The sequence below is a fragment of the Carettochelys insculpta genome, chromosome 1 (assembly GCF_033958435.1).
Source record: "Carettochelys insculpta isolate YL-2023 chromosome 1, ASM3395843v1, whole genome shotgun sequence".
NCBI lineage: Eukaryota > Metazoa > Chordata > Testudines > Carettochelyidae > Carettochelys > Carettochelys insculpta.
Window position 1 is genome coordinate 310,864,116 of NC_134137.1, and position 23,403 is coordinate 310,887,518.

The window sequence follows — 23,403 nt, forward strand, 5'->3', positions numbered from 1 at the left end:
AACAGCAAGAAGTCCTTCAGCACCTTATAGACTAACAGATATTTTGGAGCATAAGCTTTCATGGGCAAAGACCCTCTTCGTCATGTGCCTGGGCACAGAATTTTGAGGAGTAAAGGGACTTCAAAGTACCTTGGGCACTTCAAGTACCAGCGGGTGAGCCACCGCTACACGCAAGCCAGTGCTTGGAAGTTTAACACTTTGAAGTTGCCATGGGGGGGGGCGCGGAAATTTGCTCAGTGAAGTGCTGTATATGCAGCGCAGAATTTCATTAATAAACTCCCAACACCCTACTTACCATCCTCCCTTCGAAGTTGGGAGCTAGTGTAGACAAGTCCTTAGTCTATAAGGTGTCACAGGACTTCTTGCTGGTTTTTCATAAGACCATATTAGAGGTTATCGAGTTATATCATAGTCATCTTAGTTTTCACCATTGCTAGGAGATCACCAACAATCGATATTAATGCACCACATAGACTGATAGGAATCAAAGTATTCTGTAGAATCAAAGTTAGGACTGATGGTGCTCTCAGTGGGTTCAGGGGCAGGGACAAGGTTGGGAGCCAGTCCACCCCAGCCAGCCCTTTGGTGCCACCAGGCCCACAGCATGTCCACTCCCAGGGGCTCCGGTGGTGATTTAGAAGGCCCAGCTCTCCATCCTCTGCTGCTGCCAAGGTAGCAGTGGCTGGGAGCCTCAGACCCTTTTAAATAGATGAATCCCAGGGCAGCTGTCCTCTCGCTCTCCTCATAGCCCCTGGTTCGCAGGCCTGATCAATGTGCAGCTGGAGCTGGTCCATCTCTATCTTTTCAATAGTCTTCCCTGAAAAAAGAAATTTTTGTATCAGACAATACAAGAATGATCAAAGGTCTAGAGAAAATGACCTATGAAGAAAGGCGGAAAGAATTGGGCTTGTTTAGTTTGGAAAAAAGAAGACTGAGGGGGGGACATGATAGTGGTTTTCAGGTATCTAAAAGGGCTTCGTAAGGAGGAGAGAGAAAACTTGTTCTTCTTGGCCTCTGAGGATAGAACAAGAAACAATGGACTGAAACTGCAGCAAGGGAGGTTTAGGTTGGACGTTAGGAAAAAGTTCCTAACTGTCAGAAGGGTCAAAACAATGGAATAAATTGCCTAGGGAGGTTGTGTAATCTCCATCTCTGGCGATATTTAAGAACAGGTTAGACAAATGTCTATCAGGGTGGTCTAGACAGTACTTGGTCCTGCCGTGAGGGCAGGGGGCTGGACTCGATGACCTCTCAAGGTCCCTTCCAGTCCTAGCATTCTATGAATCTATGAATCTATGAATAATTAGTGAGGTTGTTAATATTCAATGTTGGTTTAAGAAGAGTTTAAACAGAGCATGGCTGGAAACTTGGAAAAAATCTCAGCTGTCCCTGAATTCCCTCTTTTAGAGAGAGATTAACCGTCCTCAGCAATAATGATCCAAATGTGTCAGTGTTTTAATTACTGTTAATGATATGGGTCCTTTCCACAGAGGCCTGGCTATAATGCTCCAAGCATACCTAAAACCTCAATGAGTGAATCCAGGAAAAAGCTAAGCACTGCAAACAGAGCATTTCTCATGCCTCCTTTGACATTTCCTGCAGAAATGGCCAGCTTTGCCCCAGAAATAGCTGATCTTATTTGCAAACTAAGTTAATATTTCCTGTCAGTGAGGCATACTCTGATTTGTCATGGGACTGAGGTAGTTGAGGTTAACCAGACTGGATTCATTCAGAACAACTTCAACAGTCTGGATTTCAAATACTATAACTGAGGAAAAAATTTCTTTGCCTGAACAGCTGTTATGGTATATAATCATCAAAAACTCTGTGATGCAATAGTCTCTGAGAAAGCATAGATACATAGATAAAGAGGAAATGATGAATTGGATTAGACTCAAAATCCTTCAGGTGCAATATACGGTTTCTGACTATCCAGTTCCAGATGCTTTAGAAGATACTGTAAGAACCCTTCAGCAGGCAGATGTGAGTTAATCTGTAACCCACGTTAGGTCTCATCCTGGTCTCTGATAGTAAAGAGTTTATCTTCAGCCTGGAAGCATGAGATTAAATATCACTTTCACAGATTTCTTTTATCATTTAACTAGGATAACTTTAGGTAGTCTTTTTATCCACATAAATGTCCAGTCCTTTTTAAAACCCTAAATTTTTTGCCTGAGCAATGAGTTGTACAGTTTAATCACACACTGCAGATGAGCATTTCCTTTTATTGTTTTTTTATTTCCCACATTTCAATTTCAATCAGTGTCCCCTGGGGAAAAAACAATGAGAACACAATGTTCACTGTGTCAGTCATCATGTTAGTTACCTAGATGATCCATATATCTTCCATTCCCAGTATTTCTGTTCCTCATTTCCTTCTGAGTGCTCAAAGTATGTATGTGTGTTCGTTATTTCCATTATACTCTATGAATATATAGAGTTCCAGAAACATATGTTCTTTTATCTTAGAAATATATAAATCTAAGCATTAAAGTTTAGCTTAAAATTTAGATTTTGACTCAAAACTAAAATTAGTCTGAACTTGTGCAATGTGGCCATTTGAATATGCAAAATTTGAATTTTGAATAAATAGGACTGTAGCAAATTAAATGTCAATTCCTACCACTTAAGTAGTCTGCAATCGGTAAGGTTGAATTAGTTTTTTTTTTATTGTTCCAAAAATATTCTTTGGATAAGTTATCCCAAATGTTCAAGGCTACAAGTAAATATAAACTGTTCAGTTTTAGTCTCTATTGTATATATTTGTTTAGCAGCCTTCTCACAGGAAAATTGCATGACTGGAATAGAGGTATTTTCCAGGTCACAGCTGAGTTATATTGATAAAGCAGTGCACAGCAGTCTGTAAAGCATTTGTCTATACTTTGTCTGGTTCCAATTACCTTAAAAACATGGGGCATTTTATCTACAATTACATATGCCTAGCCCTAAGATTCCCTCCAACATTTTCAATCATACCTGATGGACTTGGAAGCGTATAAAGTTTCCAGGAAGTGTTTCTGTTTTGATTTCTATTCACCTTATGTTCCTAGTAGAAAAAAATGTGTGTTAGTTTGCATAAATAGCTTTGGTAATTGCTAATATACAAAGCCATAACATCCCTGATGTGGAGTGTTACTTCATCATCAGAATAGTTGCTTGATATTTGGAAAAATGAACACAAATTGCAAGTAAAATGGAATTATGGCTCTGCAATTTTATCATAAGCTACAATTATAATTAAGCATGAACTTCATAAAAATATTGGGCTGGTCAGAAATCCAGAATGTCTCCTATTTTCTCTATGAGAGAAAATAGAGGAGAGAGTTAAAGAGAAGGAAAGAAGGAAGAAAAGGGAATCCCAAACAAAGTATTTTAAGTGAAAAATTTGTCAAAATCAATAGGAAAATATTTATTTCCACTAAGCCATATTTTCCAGTGGGAAAAGTGGTCAGAAATTTCACTAATATCTCTCTCTCTCTGTCTCTCTCAGCTCATTTCTAAACATGGGATGGAATATTTTTAGAATGCTATTGATACACTATTACACCTAGAAATTCTTATGCTTTGATTCAGATTGGAATAAGGGCCAGAAAGGCTGACCATGTATCTGAAATATTCTAAATGAACACAAAGGCAATCCTCAGTATGTGGCTCTATGGAAGAATCCTCTGGATAAAACCAAAAGAGGCCATAGTTTCCAGAAACATCTTTACTGATGTCTACAGGAACATGGGGGTCATCGAAGAGACATACGGACTCAAAAGTTGCACCAACGCTAGTTTAGCAAATTTAGATCTGATGTTTTCCATACAACCTGATGGTCTGTAAACCAACAAAATCCTAATTTACATTATGCCTGTGGTGTACAGGAAATGATAGGAGCCTAATAGAATCTGTATCTGTACAAGTATTGCAAGCGGAATGGAAACAATACGATACTCAACCCTCATCTTCATTCTGCAAAAAGTTAGACCATGGCTGAGTGCAGAGTTATGTAAATAAGATGGCTCAGTGTACCAAACCAGATCCCACTGTTTTTATGCCAGATCCAGAAAACACTCAAGAGTAGACTCCTGAATGGCATATGTTTATTCATAATAGAGCTGGCACTATCCAACTAAAACTGTAGTTGTGATGAAGCTCAGTAGGCGGTATTAAAATCCTAATAGATGCTGCTAATGTTACTACCTAGGTCATCCATCTCTTAACCTTCCCATGAGGCACCATCTTCCATTTGCCCTAATAACAAAGGCAATAATCACTAGAACACCTGAGAGGACATTTTCATTCCTCCAATCTTGAATGAAGAAAATGCCACAAAAATTGTGCCTGCTAAGGCTGTTGAAGTCTTTATTCTTCATTCTGTGTGCCAGACAGCAACTTTCTCATGTTTGCTGTAGATCAATTAATATTTGTTGGTGATTTGATTATACATGAGTGAATAGGAACGCAAATTCACCAATCCATTTATGAGCTTTCTTTTTGCCTGTTTTGCTGTTTTCAATTTTCTGGTCCCTATTTTTTTTAAACAACACAAAATAAATTGAAAAATGGCACCTCTGAAGACTCATGGCTAAACTCTTTTTTTATTCCTGATAGATATGCTCTGAATCTAGTGGTGGGTGCAGGAGAAGAAACTGGCAGCAGCAAGTAGAGACAGGTGGTGTACCAACTGGAGTTCAGAGGCGCTGAGACAGAATAGTGAAATGCAGTGGCATATTTGAGAGGCAGACAGGCAGGAGAATCAGAGCAGCAAGAGGATGATGGTGGGGAAGGAGAATAAAGGGGAATCCAGAGAGACTTCATTTGATTGCAGTTTAAGTAACAAATCTTGCACTTGACTTATTAAATTATCACAATAGGAAAAAATACATTCGTTCATATTTGAAATAAATCCCATTGTGCCCAGTTGCATTCCCTCAGGATGAATATCCATGGATTGAAAGGCCTGTGGAATCCAAGAGTTAAATGTTTCTTCCTGGGTTTTCTGTTTTTGAAGTTTCTTTTTGGAATCTCTCTTTCCAAGCATTTTATTTATTGCAGACAAGAAATCCACTGTTTTGCCTGGAGCATAGAAAGCTAGAAACTGTCGCTACACTTGCAATAGCCAGATTAATAATTGCTCTGGGAAATGAGGATAGGTAGCAGATTCAAAATTGTATACTCCTTAGAGAGCAGGTGCAATACATGATAAACACTGCTGATCAGCAAAAGTAAATGATTAATTAGTGTTTTCTAATACTGAATGTTTCATTCTTTTCTTTTCCAAAGCAAAAGGAGCAGCAACTGAGTAACTCAGTAAAAGATCATTTTAAAATCTGTGCTAACATTTTGTTATATTGATTGGCCGTATGCTAATACCCACACTGTATATGCTCTGGAACAGTGCCATTAGCATAATAGTTTCATAGATCACAAAGGTTTTGACTCCAGACATTTCTATTTTATCTCAGTTTATCTAGTCTAAACACATTAGACCTAATTCTTCTAATCTAATCTGTCTATCCTATGTGCTCTGTCACATTTACAGAATACAAGTCACTATAGCATCTAGGCACCAAATTCCAGGAATATCGGGGTGACATTACAATATCAAAAAGTACTCCTGCAAACATATATTTACAGATTTGTTTTCTTTCTCTTTCCCCTTTCTTCTACTTCTCCTTTTTTATATATTTCTCTTGAAGAATTATGTTTTCCTGGTTTATACATAATCGAAAAATATTGCAGGCAAATTTTGTGACTAAAAATCCTGTGTCACTGAGATTTCTTTAAGAAAATAGATTTATCTTTATCAAGCACAGCTGCAATTTGATGTCTAGTTAATCTTCCTTGTACAGATCTATCTGGAAAGAGGGAAATCATGCTAGGCTACTTAGAGCTGAGTGAAAGCTTCTCTCAGAGTGACCCTCATTTGTGCTGGGACATTGAGCAAGTCACTCAGCTACACTGATGGCTTTAAATAGGTGAAATTCTTATATGAAAAATCATTTTTCTTTCACGTAAAGCAACCAGTTCAATTTGATTTGGGTAGACCTTTTCAAGGTCTTACTCTGTTTCCCGGTAGCCCTTCCAATAGAAATGCCAGAGAGCGTCACTTTGTGTGACATTTCTATTCATTTGCCTTCACCTGTGTATGGCATCAACAGAGCAGCACTGGAGGAGGGGAAGAATGTGTTATGTGTGTAGGTCTGTGACACCATCTTCCATATGTAAAGGGAGGGATCTGCATGCAGAAGGCACCTCTTACATGTGGATTCCTGGGAACTGTTCTTTACTTTAATTGTTACTCAGGTAAGAATTGACTTCAAAGGAAGGTATTGACTTCCATTGACTTCAAAGGAAGTTTTTCACTGGCAAAGACTTTTTTTCAACTGACAATATTTAACACACTTCTTTTGTAGATTTTCCTTATTAAAAATAAAAATCAATTTAACACATTATCATCTCGAGAAAAACAATTAGCAAGACTCAGAGGTCAGTCATTAGTTGAGAACGGTATGTGCCCAGCACAGAACTCATTTGTTTTTGTTTTTCAGACACTGCAAATGGATGTAAACAAGCTGAATATCACATTGCTTCGGATATTCCGCCAAGGAGTGGCTGCAGCTTTAGGACTATTACCACAGCAAATTCATATCAACCGACTCATTGTAAGTACCAAGAATTTTGTATAAGAGAATGACCAGGTAATTTCAGTTAAACTAAATTAGATTTCCTGCTGTTGTGGAAAATCCAATAGACTCTGATTGAAAAAGGATCTCCTTTCTATAGGTTTTATGCCATTCTCTAGAGCATAATAGGAAATTATATCCCTGTTATCAGTTGGTTCAAAATATATGGAAGGATACAATTCTCTATTAAATTTGAGCATCATTCTGGAATTATTCTCAGAGTAAATTCTATATAACTCTCTTGCTCTTATCCAAGAGCTTTAAAAGAACTGGCTGAGGATCACTATTCATTGGAAATGTTGATTTTTTTTTCAATGAATCTTGGAACATGGGGGACATCACAGAGGACTGGAGGAAAGTTAATGTAGCACCAATATTTTAAAAAGCTAAATTGGATGCTCTAGATAACTGTAACTGTCAACCTGATCCTGATCCCTGGTAAAGTAACGGAATGGTTGACGTGAGACTTAAGGAGAGTATTACATTTATAATAAAATAATGCAATATTATTAATTTATATTTACCCTGGCCTTAAAATCTATAAATCTGTTTGTATCTAATCCATTCTATGGTACATTTCCAGAAAGAAGTTTATTCTCATTTCATTTATAGGCCGTCTCTTCATTCAGATATATTTGTGATTCTTACTCAGGCCATATGCTGGTCTGTTGCTGTTTGCCTCTGATACCTTTCTTAGTCATCACCACCTAATAAATCTGAGCTTTTCAGATAGTAATTTAAGTGTTTTTTTTAATAGATTAATATTCCTGTTGGTAGTGGGCTTCAGCAGCATGTGTTCAGGAAAGGCCTGGTGGATCCTAAGGTTCCCTGTTCATTAAAGCTGGTGGCATTTTGTTTCTAAGGAGACAGAATAAGCCATTTAAAAGCTAATTTCCAAAACTTGTGATTTTTATTTTTAAACCAGCTAACATTATTGGTATCTGTTGAACGTATAGTACGTAAAGAACTATGATATACTTGTGACGGGAACCTTGGGGTGCAACCCAGGACAGTGAGACCACTCTGCCCCTTCAACTCACTAATCTGGATTTTCTCTCACAGGCTGTGTCTACATTACAGTGGTTCTTTGAAAGAAGTTCTTCTGGAAGAAACCTTCTGAAAAAACTTCTTTCAAAAGATCGCATCCACGCACAAAAAAGTTGATCAAAAGATGGACCCGCTTTTGATAGAGAGCATCCACACAACCCCTGCTCCTTCAAAAGGATGGGTGAGGGATAGAAAGATCTGGTGTCATGAGGACTGCTCTTTCAAAAGAAGGGCCTGCAAAGTGTCTATACGTGTATTTCTTTTTGAAAGAATCTTTTGGAAAAAAGGCACCCTTCCTCATCGGGTAGAGGAAGAGAGCTATTGGAAAAAAGGCTGCATTCTTTCTATTTCAGATCAAAAGAGTGTGTTTTATGTGTAAATGCACCTTTTTTTTTTGAAAAAGACCCAGCTTTTCTGAAAAAACTTGCTAGTGTAGACACAGCCACAATCTTTCACTGGTGACAAGTAGCAAACCCATCCAGGTGCTGTTACCACTCAAATCCCCCCAAATCCCATTCTTGTGCCACCAAAATATATTGTCTGGCACTTTTCTTGAGCAATGCAAGTTTATGGATTGATTCACCACCTCATCAATAGAAAGTGGACTTACAGCAGCCTTTGTAACCTGTAGAGCAGATTTACCAAGCACGTCAGTCAAATTCACTGCTAAGGATAAGTATTAGAATAAATTTATTGATTATGAAAGATAGATTTTAAGAGATATAAGAAATAGACAAAAGTCAGAGTAGCTACCAAAGGAAAATGAAAGATTGATAAGCAGTCTAAATTCTCAACCTTATTAGACTAGGCAATATTTGGACTAAGCAATTTCTCACTTGGCTGGATACTGTAGGTTGGTTACTTTTTCATACACACGCTCTCACTGTTAGCCAGAAAACCAGTTTCCTCAGCTCTGCACCCTTTTTGCCTTCAGCATAGATAGGGGAAGAAACAAGAACAAGACACGAGAAATCATTCTACCGCTCTACTCTGCGCTGGTTAGACCTCAGCTGGAATATCGTGTCCAGTTCTGGGCACCCCAATTCAAGAAAGATGTGGAGAAATTAGAGAAGGTCCAGAGAAGAGCAACTAGAATGATAAAAGGTCTGGAGAACATGACTTATGAAGAAAGGCTGAAAGAATTGGGCTTGTTTAGCTTGGAAAAAAGAAGATTGAGGGGGGACATGATAGCGGTTTTCAGATATCTTAAAGGGTGTCATAAGGAGGAGGGAGAAAACTTGTTCTTCTTGGCCTCTGAGGAGAGAACAAGAGGCAATGGACTTAAACTGCAGCAAGGGAAGTTTAGGTTGGACATTAGGAAAAAGTTCCTAACTGTCAGGGTGGTCAAGTACTGGAATAAGTTGCCAAGGGAGGTTGTGGAATCTCCCTTGCTGGAGATATTTAAGAACAGATTAGATAGATGTCTATCAGGGATGGTGTAGATAGTGGTCGGTCCTGCCGTCGGGGCAGGGGACTGGACTCGATGGCCTCTCGAGGCCCCTTCCGGTCCTAGTGTCCTATGATTCTATGATTCTAAGAAACAATGCTGCCTCTGTCCTCTATTTTGTATCCTCATTCTGTGTGCCTGGAGAATACAAGTCTAGGAGTATCTGGCAGGCATTGCTGAGTCATCAGGCTGGGTAGAACAATTTATCTCATGTAGTCTTGTGCAAGTATGTCACTGAATTGTAACTCCCTTTCTGAACAATAGTACTAGATGGTTGTTCAACAACCGCTTGGGTCTTAGTTGCCTCCCTTTGTGTTGTCTCTGGGGAGCTAATAATGGGCAATTCCAAACCTCACCGCATATTTCAGTGACAACCATACAACATAAATTCGTAATTTCATATGTGCTAATGATATACATATTTAACATAATAATGGGTTTTAGCTGGTCATAACCTTTCCCAGGATGCCTTGCATGGCACTACATTTATACATAAATAATGAATATGGAGGTTACAGCACATGCCCCTGAGGTATAGAGTGTCACTATACTATACTGTGTTAAATACTTAAAGCTTAATGTTAGTGGCTTACAATATGAACCTATAATGTTTGTTTTTCACAGGCCATTTCTGCAATTCAAGAGAAAAACCATTCACTCTCGGTGTCACTATCATGCCATTATTGTTCCATGTGAGGGTGGCTTTTTTCAAGCAAGGTGTGGGCTGAATACCAGGGAGAAGGATTGACAGCTTCAATAGAAATGTATTTCCTAGTATGGTAGGATTTTCTATGCCAAAAGGGATCCAAAATGCCTTTCAAACAGTGTCTTTGTGAGAGGATCACACAAGCCATACAAAAAGAAAGATCAATAGCAATGCAATGACATGCTTTTCATTTTCTTTAGGAATGTCATTCACAGCAGGGAGTACGCAATCTTCTTGTCCCACACATTAACCAAATATTAAAGTTAGAAGGCCTACACAGCGAAAAGTGCAATTAAAAGAGGAACTTTTTCTTATGGGTCCTAAAATACTCACACATAACCTCACACAGTAGCTTTCAAAATGTGCTCTGAGGAGAAGGGATAATTGAAAGCATGTGCCATACTGGGTTTTCCTATTGACTCTGGTTTTTCCCTTTCTCTTTTAACTTATGGTTGGAGGATAGATAAATTAACATTTTGCCCTTGCTGCACCTATTCCAAAACACATTGACAATGTTGATTACTATCAGTTTGCTCAACACCAATGAGTAGGAAGGTGTTAAACTACATGTGATTTATATGGCTGAAATGGAGCAGAAAGAAATAATATGATTTGGCCAAGGTCACATAGCATGTCAGTAGTCAAAAGCATTGATAATATCAGAGGGGTAGCCACGTTAGTCTGGATCTGCAAAAGCAACAAGGGGTCCTGTGGCACCTTACAGACTAACAGAAATGTATGGGCATAAGCTTTCGTGGGCAAAGACCCACTTCGTCAGATGCAGCATTGATAGTGTAACTGAAACATCCTTACTCCCATTCCTCTCACTTTTACAACTAGATAGCAGTGTCCTCAATACAGCACTGCTCGTAAGTAAAGTTCACGTTAACAGCAAGTATAAAGCCCTTTCTGTAAGCAAAGGAAAGCCCTAACTATGGAGAAGGACAGCAAGTGGGCAGTTGCAGTTCTCCTTACATTATATTCTTCATCTTTTAAAATATTATTAAGATTTGTTGCCCACAGGAATGTTTCAGAGTCAAACATTTTATATGATTTATGTTATCTAGGGAAAAAAGAACTGTGTTGAGCTGTTCGTGTCTCCAATAAATCGAAAACCAGGAATTTCTGACGCGCTTCCATCTGAAGAGGTGTTGCGTTCACTTAATATCAATGTTCTGCATCAAAGGTTATCCCAGTTTGGAATTACAGCAGTTTCTCCAGAGGTAGGTTGTCACATGTATAACATATTAGAGATTACAGTAAATCAGTCATCTGTAAGTAGAAGGCCTGTGCTAGTTCTTAGGCTAAGGTGCTGATGCCAAGAAGAATTTTTAGCTAATGTAAGGTTTTATAATTATTGCAAGGCAATAATAAAAATTCTTCCTCTTAAATCATTTAAATGAAGCTTTACTGGATGATATAATCACTAAGGCTATGTCTACATTACAGTTTATGTTAGCATAATTGGTTGCTTATGGGTGTGAATAAAACACCTCCTAGAACGACATACGTTACACTGTCCTAAAAGCCCATGTGCATAGCACTATGTTGGTGTGAGAGTTTCCCGTTCCAATCTAGCTTGTGCCACGTACCGAGGTGGTTTTCTTATGCCACCAGGAGAGCACTCTTTTGTTGGCACAGACCATCTTTGCCAGACCTGCTGCATCCGCACAGCAGTATCAGAACTGTGCCACTGCAGTGCTGTACATGAAGACATGGCCTAAGAAATTTTGGCCTTTTATATGTGAGTTGGCTGGTCTGAAGACGTTTGTGAAGACACAAACAGAATTCAGATTTCGTGATATGTGTCTGAGTGCATCCAACCTCCTTCTTGATCCACAGAGGGTTAATCTGTGCTTTCGGGGCATTGTATTTGTTTACTTTTGCTGACTTTGTTTCCTTGAAGACTAAGAAATTTGGGTTTGCCCAGACTACTTTTTTTTTTTTTACTTACCCCCCAGAGGAGAGAGTCCTTGAAACTTCTTGCTGTTTTTCATAGTACTTTTATTTTTGAGATCTAATCTAGTTCAGAGCAGCACCAGCACTGCCACATTTGCGGTTCTGTCCAGGCGTTACATTTGGACATACATTTGACCTTTGGTGTATATCTTGACACCAAAAAATAATAATTGAAAGAAAAAGGGAAGTTCACACCTGCATCAGGCTATAATTACATCACATTGGATCTTGTTTGCTACTTGGAGCCCATAATTACACATAAAGTCCTTTGGACTGTCTATGGCCGCTAATAAACAGCCTGAAATATCCTAAGGGGGAGCGGATGTAAATTCCCAGCGCCTCATTAGCACAAGGTCACATGATTTGGAGTCCAGAAGATGCTCTTCCAGACTCCAAAACAGCGTGTAGAAGCGTGACCCCGAGGGATGGTGATAAGCTCTCAGGGATGGTGTCCCAAGCCTCTGTTTTCCAGGAGTTGGGAATGGGCAACAGGATGCATCAATTGATGGTTACCTGTTCTGTTCATTCCCTCTGGGGCAGCTAGCATTGGCCACTGTCAGGAGACAGGATACTGGGCTTGATGGATCTTTGGTCTGATTCAGTATGGCAGTTCTTGCATTTTTATAGCAGATGTGAGCACCTGTTTCAGACACTTCCATTACAAATAAACTCCAAATAGACAGAGGAAGGCAATATGTATGAGGGATAGCTTGGTGGTTTGAGTATTAGCCTACTAAGCCTGAGATTGTGAGCTCAATCCTTGAGGAAGCCATTTAGGGATCTGAGACAAAGAGGTTTGGGGGGTGGAATCTCTGAGAGAGGGTGCTTGGCCCTGCTAAGGGAGTAGGGGACTGGACTTGATGACCTCCTGAGGTCCTTCCAGGTCTCTGAGATGTGTGTCTTTACATATAATAACTCCTGCTGGAGGGAAAATTTATTTCAATCTAGGAGGGACTATCTGAAAAAACCAAAGTGCTAATATTGAAATCTCACCTATGTTCATGAAATTGTAAATTTTTATGCCTCAATTTCATTAATCTGGAACAACTGGGTATTAGAGTTCTCTTTCTGTCAATCAGATACATGTAGCCAGTACAAAGGTAAAACTTTCATTGGGTCTTCTCTAGAATTCTTCATTAAAAATAGCTCATAAAGTCAGGTTGCGACCAACTTTAATGCTGTTCGAAGGACAAGAGTATTATTTGAGTATCTTTATTCCATTTTTAACAGGTTACATAAGTAAGGCCCAGATTCTACAAAGACTTATGCACCCACTTAACTATACATAGAGGTGCTGTTGGTCAAGTGCTTCTCTTCCACCTCTTGGCATTACCAGGGGTCAGGCATTCATTTACATCATCCCTGAGAATGGTCCACAAGAGGTGCCTTAATAGCAGCTTAGAGCCAAAGATAGGATAGGGAAAAAAATATTTAGAAGAAAACTAAAGGCTGGTCTGCATGCTAACTTGCACGAGTTTAGATAAACCAGATCAGACTCCCATGCAGACTTCCTTAAATCAATTTAGAAATAGTTTATATCAATTTAGCTTAAATTGATTCCATACTAACTTAAGGTATGTTGACACAAGCCATTTTTAAACAGAGTTGTGTGTAGACAAGCCCGATATGGAAATCAAAGCATTATATTATACCTTGTTTAATGGGGAACCACCACTTAGCTAGTATAATATGTTATAGGTCCAGTTCAGCACACACTTGCATCTTCAAATCTTTCTCTGTTGACAAGCTTTTTTTTCCCACTTTCTGTTGCCACTTTTTCTGCCTTCAACAAAGAGGACTCTATAGGCAAAGATTTGGTCTCTAGAAGCATACCATCTAATCTGTTTTAGATTAACTTAATGGCTTGTAGACCAATCTTATCAGTTTTCATGGACCTCAGGTCAAATAGTCCTGAGCTATTAACACTACCTCACAAATTATTTTCTTATCACAGCAAGGAGTGACTCAGAGACTATAGTCCAGAACCCCTACAGTTTAAGTGAGAGTTCTGTTATCTTTGCTACTCTACATTTGGATGACGGGAACAGACGTCTTTCATCTGTTTAGTTGTAGCTCAGTGTTCCAAAATGGCATGTGTTAGAACTGTGGTGTGTAATTTTTGCCTTTTTTATAGACAGCACCTAACATTTCAAAATGGTTAGATCTGACTTTGAGAAAAAATCAGGAAAAAGGTACCCTGCATATGTAATACAGAAAAATTACAGTTAGTTTAATTACTAATAGAATAAACTCTAAGATTAAAAAAAACCTCTCTTCTGTTCCACGAATGTATTAAAATGAAAGTAATTAAAGTTCCTCAGCCAATACTTCACAAATTATTAGCTAGTCAACTCTCTAGTTTATCTGGTCTCAAACTGGGAGTTGTTGGACAGCATTTATTTACTTATGAAAGGGCAGTTCAGCTAGTGATCAGTAAGCTCTTGCTGTTTATCCAGTTTTCTATGTGGAAGGACTAAAATACAGGAAGGTTGTCAGGTAGTGTCTCCCAGGTCAGTGTATACCTAACAGATCGATGCTGGAGCTGTTTTGATTACAGAATTCCTATGGGCATCAGTGGGAGCTGAAAATACAAGGCAGCTTCAAAGTAAAGTGCTGCAAGATATTTTCAGTGTGAAAATATAGCCAGCCTGATGACCCAGGCCTATCCTATAAACACTAGATGAACACTCATAACCTCCTTACTGCATGGAGGAAAGCAACTTGCAGGAAACACTACCAAACATATGGTGGAAGCAGTGAAATTATTGTTATTTAAATATAGGTAGCAACAATTTCAGCAAAAATAATTGGCCTGTATGCCAGGTTACCATTGTAAACTCCCTGGCTACGGTTACACTACAGTGCTCTGTCAACAGAAGTCACTGTCGGAAAAAAATTCCCACCAAAACTTGTGTTGACAGAATGCGGCCACATACAAAGCCAATTGGAAGAGTGCTTGGCTCTGTCCACAGAGTGGCTGGACTGCCTGGCTGCTCTCTCGACAAAACAGACACTCAGAAACACAGCAGAGAGGGCTGCCCACTGTTCTGGATGCCCTGTCTGTTGAGAGAATGCCCCTCAGAGTGTCCACACAGCTTTTTAGTCAACAGAATCTGTTGACAGCAGCATTATGCCTCATGGTTGAGAGGCAAAACGGTGCTGGCAGAAGTGCTGTTGACAAAACACATATTGTGTGTGGACATTCCACCAGTTTTGTCAACAAAACCGGGGTTTGTCAGCAAAACTCACTAGTGTAACCATACCCTCAGGTTTTTGAGTGGTTCACTGCAAGATGGCCATGTATCAGTTGGTATCAGCCTGTGTACGCACACGGAGCCCTTAGGGCCAGTTTTTACAGTGGTGAGCAGTTACCAACCCAAGTACTCTCATTGATTTTAGTGGGTGTGTGTGAGTTTCATTTTACCAGTATGTGTAAAAGGTACTCCACCTGGCCTCCAGTCTGTGACAGACTGGCACCTCAACAAAAGAATATGCTTGTTTTATGGAGGTTTTAAGTCTGCTTTCATGCCTTCATCCAATTATTAGTCAATAGATGGTGATATTTTAAAAAAAATCCACCCTTAAATTACCCATCCTATCAAATACCTGTCTGTGTGGGCTGTTTTCTATGAAGATATCTCTGTACATTGCACAAACTGGGTGCTGAATGCTCCTGTCCCTTTCTGCAACTAGATGGAGGCAAATATGTGCTGAACTGAAACAGAGCACTGCCTGCTCTCCTCTTTCCCTGCAATCTATGTTCCTTTTCTATGCATACAAATTTCACCTTCTCAGTTCAACATGGGAAGGGTTTTTCCGCTTGGGAGGGCGCCAGGTCAAAGAGGTATGTAAAGGTGTGTAGCATTGCTCAATATGGCAAGGTCCCAGGAGACCTGTCAGGTTTTGGAGCACAAGTCACCCATGTTGCTGCTAGCATAACCAGTGACAGCATAGCTCCAAACCATGCCCATGGATCAGTGTGGTGCTGAGAGCCCTGTTGAGTTTGCAGACCACAAACTCACCAACTTCATGACAATGAAGTCTAGAAAGTCAATCTGGTGGAATATTTAATACAGAACTTCCTGTGTCTTCAGTAGGGGCATGTCTATACTTGCTGTAGTGCGTAGAGTACACATACCTCATGCCCAATTGGTATAGATGTAATAGTAGCGAGGCGAGGCACTGCTTTGGTGAGTGGAGAAGAAAAACACGTGAATCCCCATGGTATATACATTACACAGGTCTCTGTGGGAATGCCTACAGTGCAGTTAAACACTAGTGGTGGGCCAAGGCAATATATAGTTTTCACATGAGTTAGATTAAGTTACAGAGTAGGCTCCACTTATGTGTGAAAGGGGAGCATCAAGACTGAAAGTGCCTATTAAGTAACCTGATTTAAATACTGTCTTTTCTCTCGACTTGACAATTTTATTGAAGAAATACAATAAAAATAGACTGAGACTAGGAATCTGACTTTCTGTAGTAATATGTGCAACTTAATTTCTTTGAAGTCTATCTATATGTAATATTTTCCATTTGAAACACACAAGTCAAGATTACATTTCTTGTACATCATATTCTGAGTCATGTATCATAGTTGGATTGAGGATTCTATTAGACTCAAGCTTCAAATAATCTTCTTTTCCCATTTGAAAATGTACCCAAAATCTTATAATTTCATATCCAATCAGGCTTCCTCACAGCAATAAAGATAGAAAAACCTCTTTGTTTTTACTTTATAATGCCCAACAGCTCTGCATTTTTCAGAATACAGTGCTGCTTTAGAAATGTAATATCCTTGTGAGGCCCTAAAGTCAGGAGATTGTAGTTAAAGCAAGCAGAATTTAATATAGAGGGGCAGGGGTAGTTGTGGGTTTTTCCTAAGGTTAGACTGTCACAGCTTCTCAGTTTATTAGTACATCAGGACATTCTGTTTGCACCTGTTTTCACTTCTGTGTAAGGTGTGGATAATGCGTAGGTTAGTGTGTAGGTGTTGTGGGAGGAGATACAGCACAATGAGATAGAGAGCAATTTCCTCAGCACACATATGAGTATTGTCCTTTTACCTGATGGGCCAGGTAGTTTCCAAGAAAGAATTAATCTTGTTTACTTAGTTTAAGACCAGTCCTTTGTGTCTGTCGGAATGTTACTTCAGCAGTTTCAAATCATTAAATCATTACTGGGTGTGTTAGGATTATCGTGTCAAACGCATGTAGTTTGACCGGTTTGCTTATTTTAGGTCGATATGGAACCGGCAGCAGCCACAGCCATAGAGTATAGAATGTGTACCGTAACAAATCTGAAATAATGCATAGTGCCTCATTGGAACTGTTTAATCTGCACATGCTATTGTAGAACTTCACCTTCTTTTTTTTTTTTTTTTAATAAAGAAAAATGTTTTGCAAGGCCAGCATGAAGCGGACAAAATCTGGAGCAAAGAAGGATTTTATGCAGTTGTTATATTTCTCAGCATCTTTGTCATTGTAGTAACATGTTTAATGGTAAGTCTGTTGCTTTACATTCTTTCTGTTTTCATTTATTTGTTGTTTACATTAGTCTGAAAGACAGTCCTGCCTCCTTTCTTCCAAAAGGGTTTTCGTAAAATAGTCAGACACTCAGCCTCTAAGTAACAATAATTCTGATGATATTGGGAAGCCAAAGCCTGATGAGTAATGGAAATGTATTGTGTTTAGAATGTCTTATATCTGATATAAAATATCACTAATGGTAAGCTTCAGGAAAATATTCATTTAACCATGCACAATAACCATGCAGTGATTTAATTGAGGGCCTATGGTAACATGATAAACCAGGAGAGTGATGCCTAAGTGAGGGATATACTGAGATCAGAGAAGCCCAAAATGTCACTACAGTTGTCTAGCGTATTTTATTTCTTATATTATATGGTAATAGAAACACATGGTACTATTGTATAACAATATAATTACAATAAGATATGAATCTGACATTGAAAATATTGACATTGCCAATATTTGAAAATGTAGTTAGGGATAGGTGTGTTATTCAACTGCTCTTTTGACGTGACATCTGACATGCAGTCTATGTCTAGTGGCCAAGTACGTAGCCACTGGATGCCCTGTGAACACCCTTGCCATTCGACTCCAGTAAATGAAACTCAAAAAAATGTAAATGGCCATGACTGCACACTGAAGTATGAATGGGACATTCTGAAATCTTTTTCAATGTGTTTTTTGTTTTTTAAAAACCTGTCATTTATAGCTTCAGGATCTGACTCCTTACCACACTACCCAACATCCCTTAGGGCGCAAGCAAAGCTCCACCATCCCAGGATATCCGGAGTCATTGCATGTCCTCTAAGTTGTTAAGTTCATAAGTTTTTTTCTCTGTATAGTGTTCAATGAAGGGATTCTTTTGGTTTGCTCCTTTTTTATGTTTCTGCATCCATGGTAAGCTCTGGCTCTATTCTTAACCCAAATATCTCTCATCTTCTTTTCTGGATAACTTTAGAGGTAAGTGATAGTTGAACCCTAATGAATGGAATTTTTCCCCATAAATTCATCCCATTTAATATCTAATGCTTTTCAAACACACTTGCTTTCAAAGGCTTATGCCTTTGCTGGATTGTCAGCTTTCACATCCATATGTTAAAATGGAAATAACATTTGAGATAATGGTTTACAATGTGCTCTGTAAGTTTTAAATTTTTATTTATATTTAAGTTGGTAAAACCTCCCTGAAATTCAGGGGAGAAAATTCAATCCTTCCTCTGCTTCCTCTGTGTGCCACCCTCCTCCCCCCACCACACAGACACACACACACACGCCATTTCGTGTGGAGAATAAGAAACATTTTATGATCAAACATGTCACTGTAACTCTAGAAACAGGAGGTGATAACTTTTTCTGTCTCTGCTGCCTAGCTGTTCAATTTGTGGAAGCAGAATACAAAACACCTTGGACATCTGCTGTGACTTTCTGCACAAGTGTAAATTTAACACAAATAAAATTGAGAACTCACAAATTCTGCAGGCTACAGAATGTAGGGTGGCTAGGCAGGGTACCAAAAATGGCCATACTGGAATTTACTGTAGCTACATATGAATCCCAATGTGCTTATAGAAGTGACCAAGGTAGAGTTGGTCAAATCTGGCTCTAGATTGCTTGGAAGCGTCTCTTAAAACATGAAGGGGAAGCTAATGAGATGGATGTACAATAGTGGTTAGTGTAAGCTAGTTGGGTTGTCAGTGTTAAACCTTTGTTCTGCAAAATTATTATGGGAATTATAAAACTGTGCAGCCTTTTCTCTTAAATGGCCTTTACAAATCATGATATTTAACTGCACACTTTTTACACTGACTTTACACTAAAAGTCTTTACATATTATATTTTAAATTTCTCTGGAATTTGTTAATGAACTGCAGTATTTCATTATGTAACGTATTACTATATACTGTAATACAGTATTACATAAGCTAAAGTCGGACCAGTAAATTGTTCCTCCCAGGCCACTCATTTATTTCCATGTCCCCCTATCACCTGAATAACTATGTCCTTTCTGTCGCAGAAGGGTTTTACCACCTGTAACCCTCTTCTGTGTTCCTAACTGTGGAGTAATTACTTCTGGGAACTTCATAAATCATTTATAATGTATTAAGCAACAGGCTAAGTAACTGTCAGTATTTAACAATGCTATTCTAACAAAGATCACATCTCTTAGTGATTTTTATTTTTAATAGCTAATATAATAGCAAACCATTAATAATTTTAATAAATACTACAATATTTGATGGAGCAGGTTTCACTATTCATTTTGAATATTTCTTATCTATTCTGCCTTTTTGTTTCCAAATATTTTGAAAATGAATCAGATTTCTTAAAATGTGTTGATTATTTATAAATAAGAACTAAATAGGTAATTATTAGACTATTCATAGAGCTGGTTGACAAATGGAATAACTTTTATTAAAAGTAGCCCTCCTTCCTGTCAAAACTTTTCAAATTCTGAAATTTGAAAAACAGGATGACTTTCTGACAGGAAAAAAGAAGAGACAAGAAAAATTTGATCCTTTTTTCTCTAAACTGTGAAATTATGAATAACTGGTGCCAGTCAAAAATACTTAAAGTGTAATTGCTCATTCATGATTTTTAAATGGTGATACTTTCAAAATCATATTTTTTTCCTGCCCATTGATTGACTTTTAGAAATATCTTAATTGGGAGGACTTATCAGGATTTTCACAAACACTCAGGCTAAGTCTACACTTAGCCTATTTTTTTTTAAATTATTTTTAATTTTAGCATATTTTTTTAAAAAACCAGGCCTCTTTCGTAAAAACCTGTGGAGCGTCTGTACACACAATGCGTTCTTTCGATATTAAATCAGAACGCAGCACTTTTTCCAGCGGCAGCACCTTTCTCGTAAGATTTGTTCCAGAGGCCCTTCTTACAAAAGAGCAGTTCTCCATGGCACCATCCAGCTGGAGCTGGGAGACACCCTGGCCAGCGCAATCAGAGCTCTATGCTCCCTGCCTCTGGCCACCCTTACAGACACAGGGAGTATTGGAAGCCCTGTGGTAGGAAGCTGAGTGTGGCAGCAGCAAGGAGACAAGCTGCTCAAACACACACCCTTGCGTCCATGCCTTGCAGCTGCAGTGACCCAATGGCTGACAGCCAGAAGCCCCACAAGCCCCAGGAGCCCTCCAGGGAGCTAGCAGAGGGGCCCTAAGATCCTGCCCAAGCCCCCAAATGCAGGGCCCCACCCTTGATGAAGCCTAAGCAGTGGGACCTCCTGGGCCTCTGGCAAGAAGAGGCCATCCTGAGAGAGACCAGCAGCAAGAGATGGAATGTCCCTGCCGATGCCCAGCTTGGCAGTGTATGGACACCCTGCCCAGACACTGGAGCAGGTCCATTCCAAAGTTAAAGAACTGCGGCCGGGGTACGTCAAGACCAGGCATGTGGGTAGGAGGTCAGTGGCAGGACCTTTCACCTGTCCCTAACATAAGGAGCTCCACAGCCTCCTCGGGGGTGAGGACAGCTCCCCCTGCCCCCGCATCCTTCTGGACACAGTGGTGGAGGAGCCCCCTTTGTCACTGGAGCCAAACCCCGAGGTAGAGGAGATGCAGCCGGGCACGTCCAGCGAGACCACCCTAGCGGAGCTGAAGCTAGAGCTGCCCTCGGACCCAGAGTCCAGTGATGGAACCCTTTTAATTGCTATGGCATCAGCATCCTCCAGCCAGGCCACGTCGAACAGGGTGTCCTCAGACCTCTTTGAGGGCCCACCTGGTAAGTACCCTGCGCGTTGTGCATCCCGTGGCATGCAGGGGCATCTGCACCTGCCACGTCTGGAAGTGAGCCAGCCACACAGCCACTGGCCCCATCCTAGACACACCCCAGAAGGCCATAGTGCCCGGCTGTCAGACATGCCAGCAGGTGACACTCAGATAGCTCCACAAGCCTTATTCACTGCAGCGCAGAGGGGGCAGGCCCACACTCTGCCTGGCATGTGCCCCAACCTTGTGGGGCCCCTTTAGTGCCTGGTATCTCCCAAGGTCACTGGGCCATCAAACAGGGGGATGGGAGGGGCTGCTGGCCACAGGGGGTGGGGACCATGGTCCTCAGGGCTGTGGTGCCTGACTGACTGACGATCTCTCTTTCCCCTTCCATACTTACAGCTGTATCATCTGAGGGCCAGACAAACCCCACCATACCACCAAGGCTGGCCAACCCCTTCCAGGTCATGGAGTCAGGAAATCTGGGACTGGCAGAGGAGAGGGCTGGGGAATTACCACCACCAGTGCCTGGGCAGGCTCATGCCCAGAGGACCCATCTGTTCACCCAGGATGATGTCCTTACACAGCTGCTCTCAGGTGCCAGAATGACCTGGCAGAGCAGTGGCTTGGGTTGGAGGAGGTGGACCAGGCATGGAGGCAGGAGGGTTGGGCCAATCTGATGTCCCACCTGGGGACAATCACCACCGTTCTTAAGGATCAGTCAGCCCTGCTGCCCCCCACCCCTACCCCCTCGCTCTACCTGCTGTCCTGTTCCTACCCAAATTTCTCCCAGACTTCACGATGGGCTTCACCCGCTGGCTGATGGCCATGGTGGGTGCTGCCATGCCAGACCCTACCAACTCATTTTCCCCTGCCCCCATTTTCCCCCCTCACTGATCCTGAGCCCACTGCACCCCTCCCCTGGCTGTACCTCCCCATGATCACGACTCCATCCCAGGCCCAGTGGGGACCCTGAACATGGGGTGGGAGGGGATCCCACAGCCACTGTGGCTCGCAGCCCTCCCCCAAGGACTAATGCCCTCCATACCCTGTCCCAAACCCTCCCCATCCAAACTGAGGTGCCCTTCCATTCAGAGCTCCCCACTATGGTAAATAGTTGGTCTTGTACACTGTACATAGTTTTTGTGCACAAAATGTTGTTACCTACATACCCATTTTTTCTATCTTAATGTGTTCAGTAAAATGTTGTTGGTTCACCACCCCTGTGTCCATCATTATTGCAGGTGCCAGCCCACGTAGACATCCATGATGGATGGGAGGGGTTGTGGAGGGGATGGGGTGGGGCTGCAGGCCAGAGAACCCTGCAGGTGGTGCCCTGTTAAGGATCACTGGAGGCCTGTGGGTGAAGCTTCCCAAGAGGGCCTTCCAGATGTGCACCCCATCACAGTGGGCTTGGCCATAAGGGGCCATGCCCATCTGTTTGTACGCTGGGCCAGCATTAGCCATCCACCCCAGGAGGAAGACTTCCTCCTTGCTCTCCATGATGTTGTGGAGGGCACAGCACCCCCCCACAATCTGGGGGATATTGTGCACTCCAATGTCCAGGCAGGTGAGGAGATACCTGAACTGAGCATTCAGGCAGCCAAAGGCACACTCCACTGTGTATCACTGCCTGGTTGACGTGGCTGTTAAATAGGGTCCTGGTGGTGTCTGGGTGCTTGGGGTAAGGCCACATGAGCCAGGGCTGGAGGGGTAGGCTGCATTCCCCATGATACACAATGGCATGGGGACTTCCCTGACCTCAAGCTCCCGGTTGGGGGATGTAGGTCCCTGCCTCCATCCTCCGGCAGAGAATGGAGTTGCGGAATACATGTGCGTCATGGACCCAGTCTGACTGACCCACATAGACATCCATGAACTGTCCCCTATGGTCCACCAGGGCCTGCAGCACAACTGAGTGGTAGCTCTTCCTGTTGATATAGCAGGCTGCGGTGTGGTCTGGGACATGGATGTTGATGTGGGTGCCATCGATGATACCAAAACAGTGGGAGAAGCCAAGGGCAGCAAAACTGGTGATGGCTGCATCCAGATCCACAACACAGATGACCCTCTGGAGCAGCAGCAGGTTGATTGACCTCACAACCTACGTGGGATGAGGAGTGAACGTAATCATGAGTGAGTGAAGGGGAGTCCTTGGGCCCTGGCAGGCTCCCCTTCCCCTCCTGGCCCCCTTCTCCACCCCGAGCCCTCCAGACACCCCCCAACTGCGAGGCTCCCAAAGGGATAGGCCTTCCCACTCCTCCAAACCAATCCCTTGCACCCGCAACCCTGGTCCCAGAGAGTCTCCCTTGCTTGGGAG

At 41.2% G+C, this 23,403-nt stretch overlaps 1 protein-coding gene across 1 annotated transcript in view; it reads left to right on the forward strand.

Annotated features, from left to right (window-relative positions):
• PTPRR (protein tyrosine phosphatase receptor type R) overlaps nucleotides 1-23,403 on the forward strand; it is a 212,546-nt gene that overhangs the window by 106,023 nt on the left and 83,120 nt on the right. The window contains exons 3-5 of the mRNA XM_074984038.1: nucleotides 6,540-6,653; nucleotides 10,942-11,097; nucleotides 17,224-17,334. Coding sequence (XP_074840139.1) covers nucleotides 6,540-6,653; nucleotides 10,942-11,097; nucleotides 17,224-17,334 — 381 coding nt within the window. The remainder of the gene's footprint in view (nucleotides 1-6,539; nucleotides 6,654-10,941; nucleotides 11,098-17,223; nucleotides 17,335-23,403) is intronic.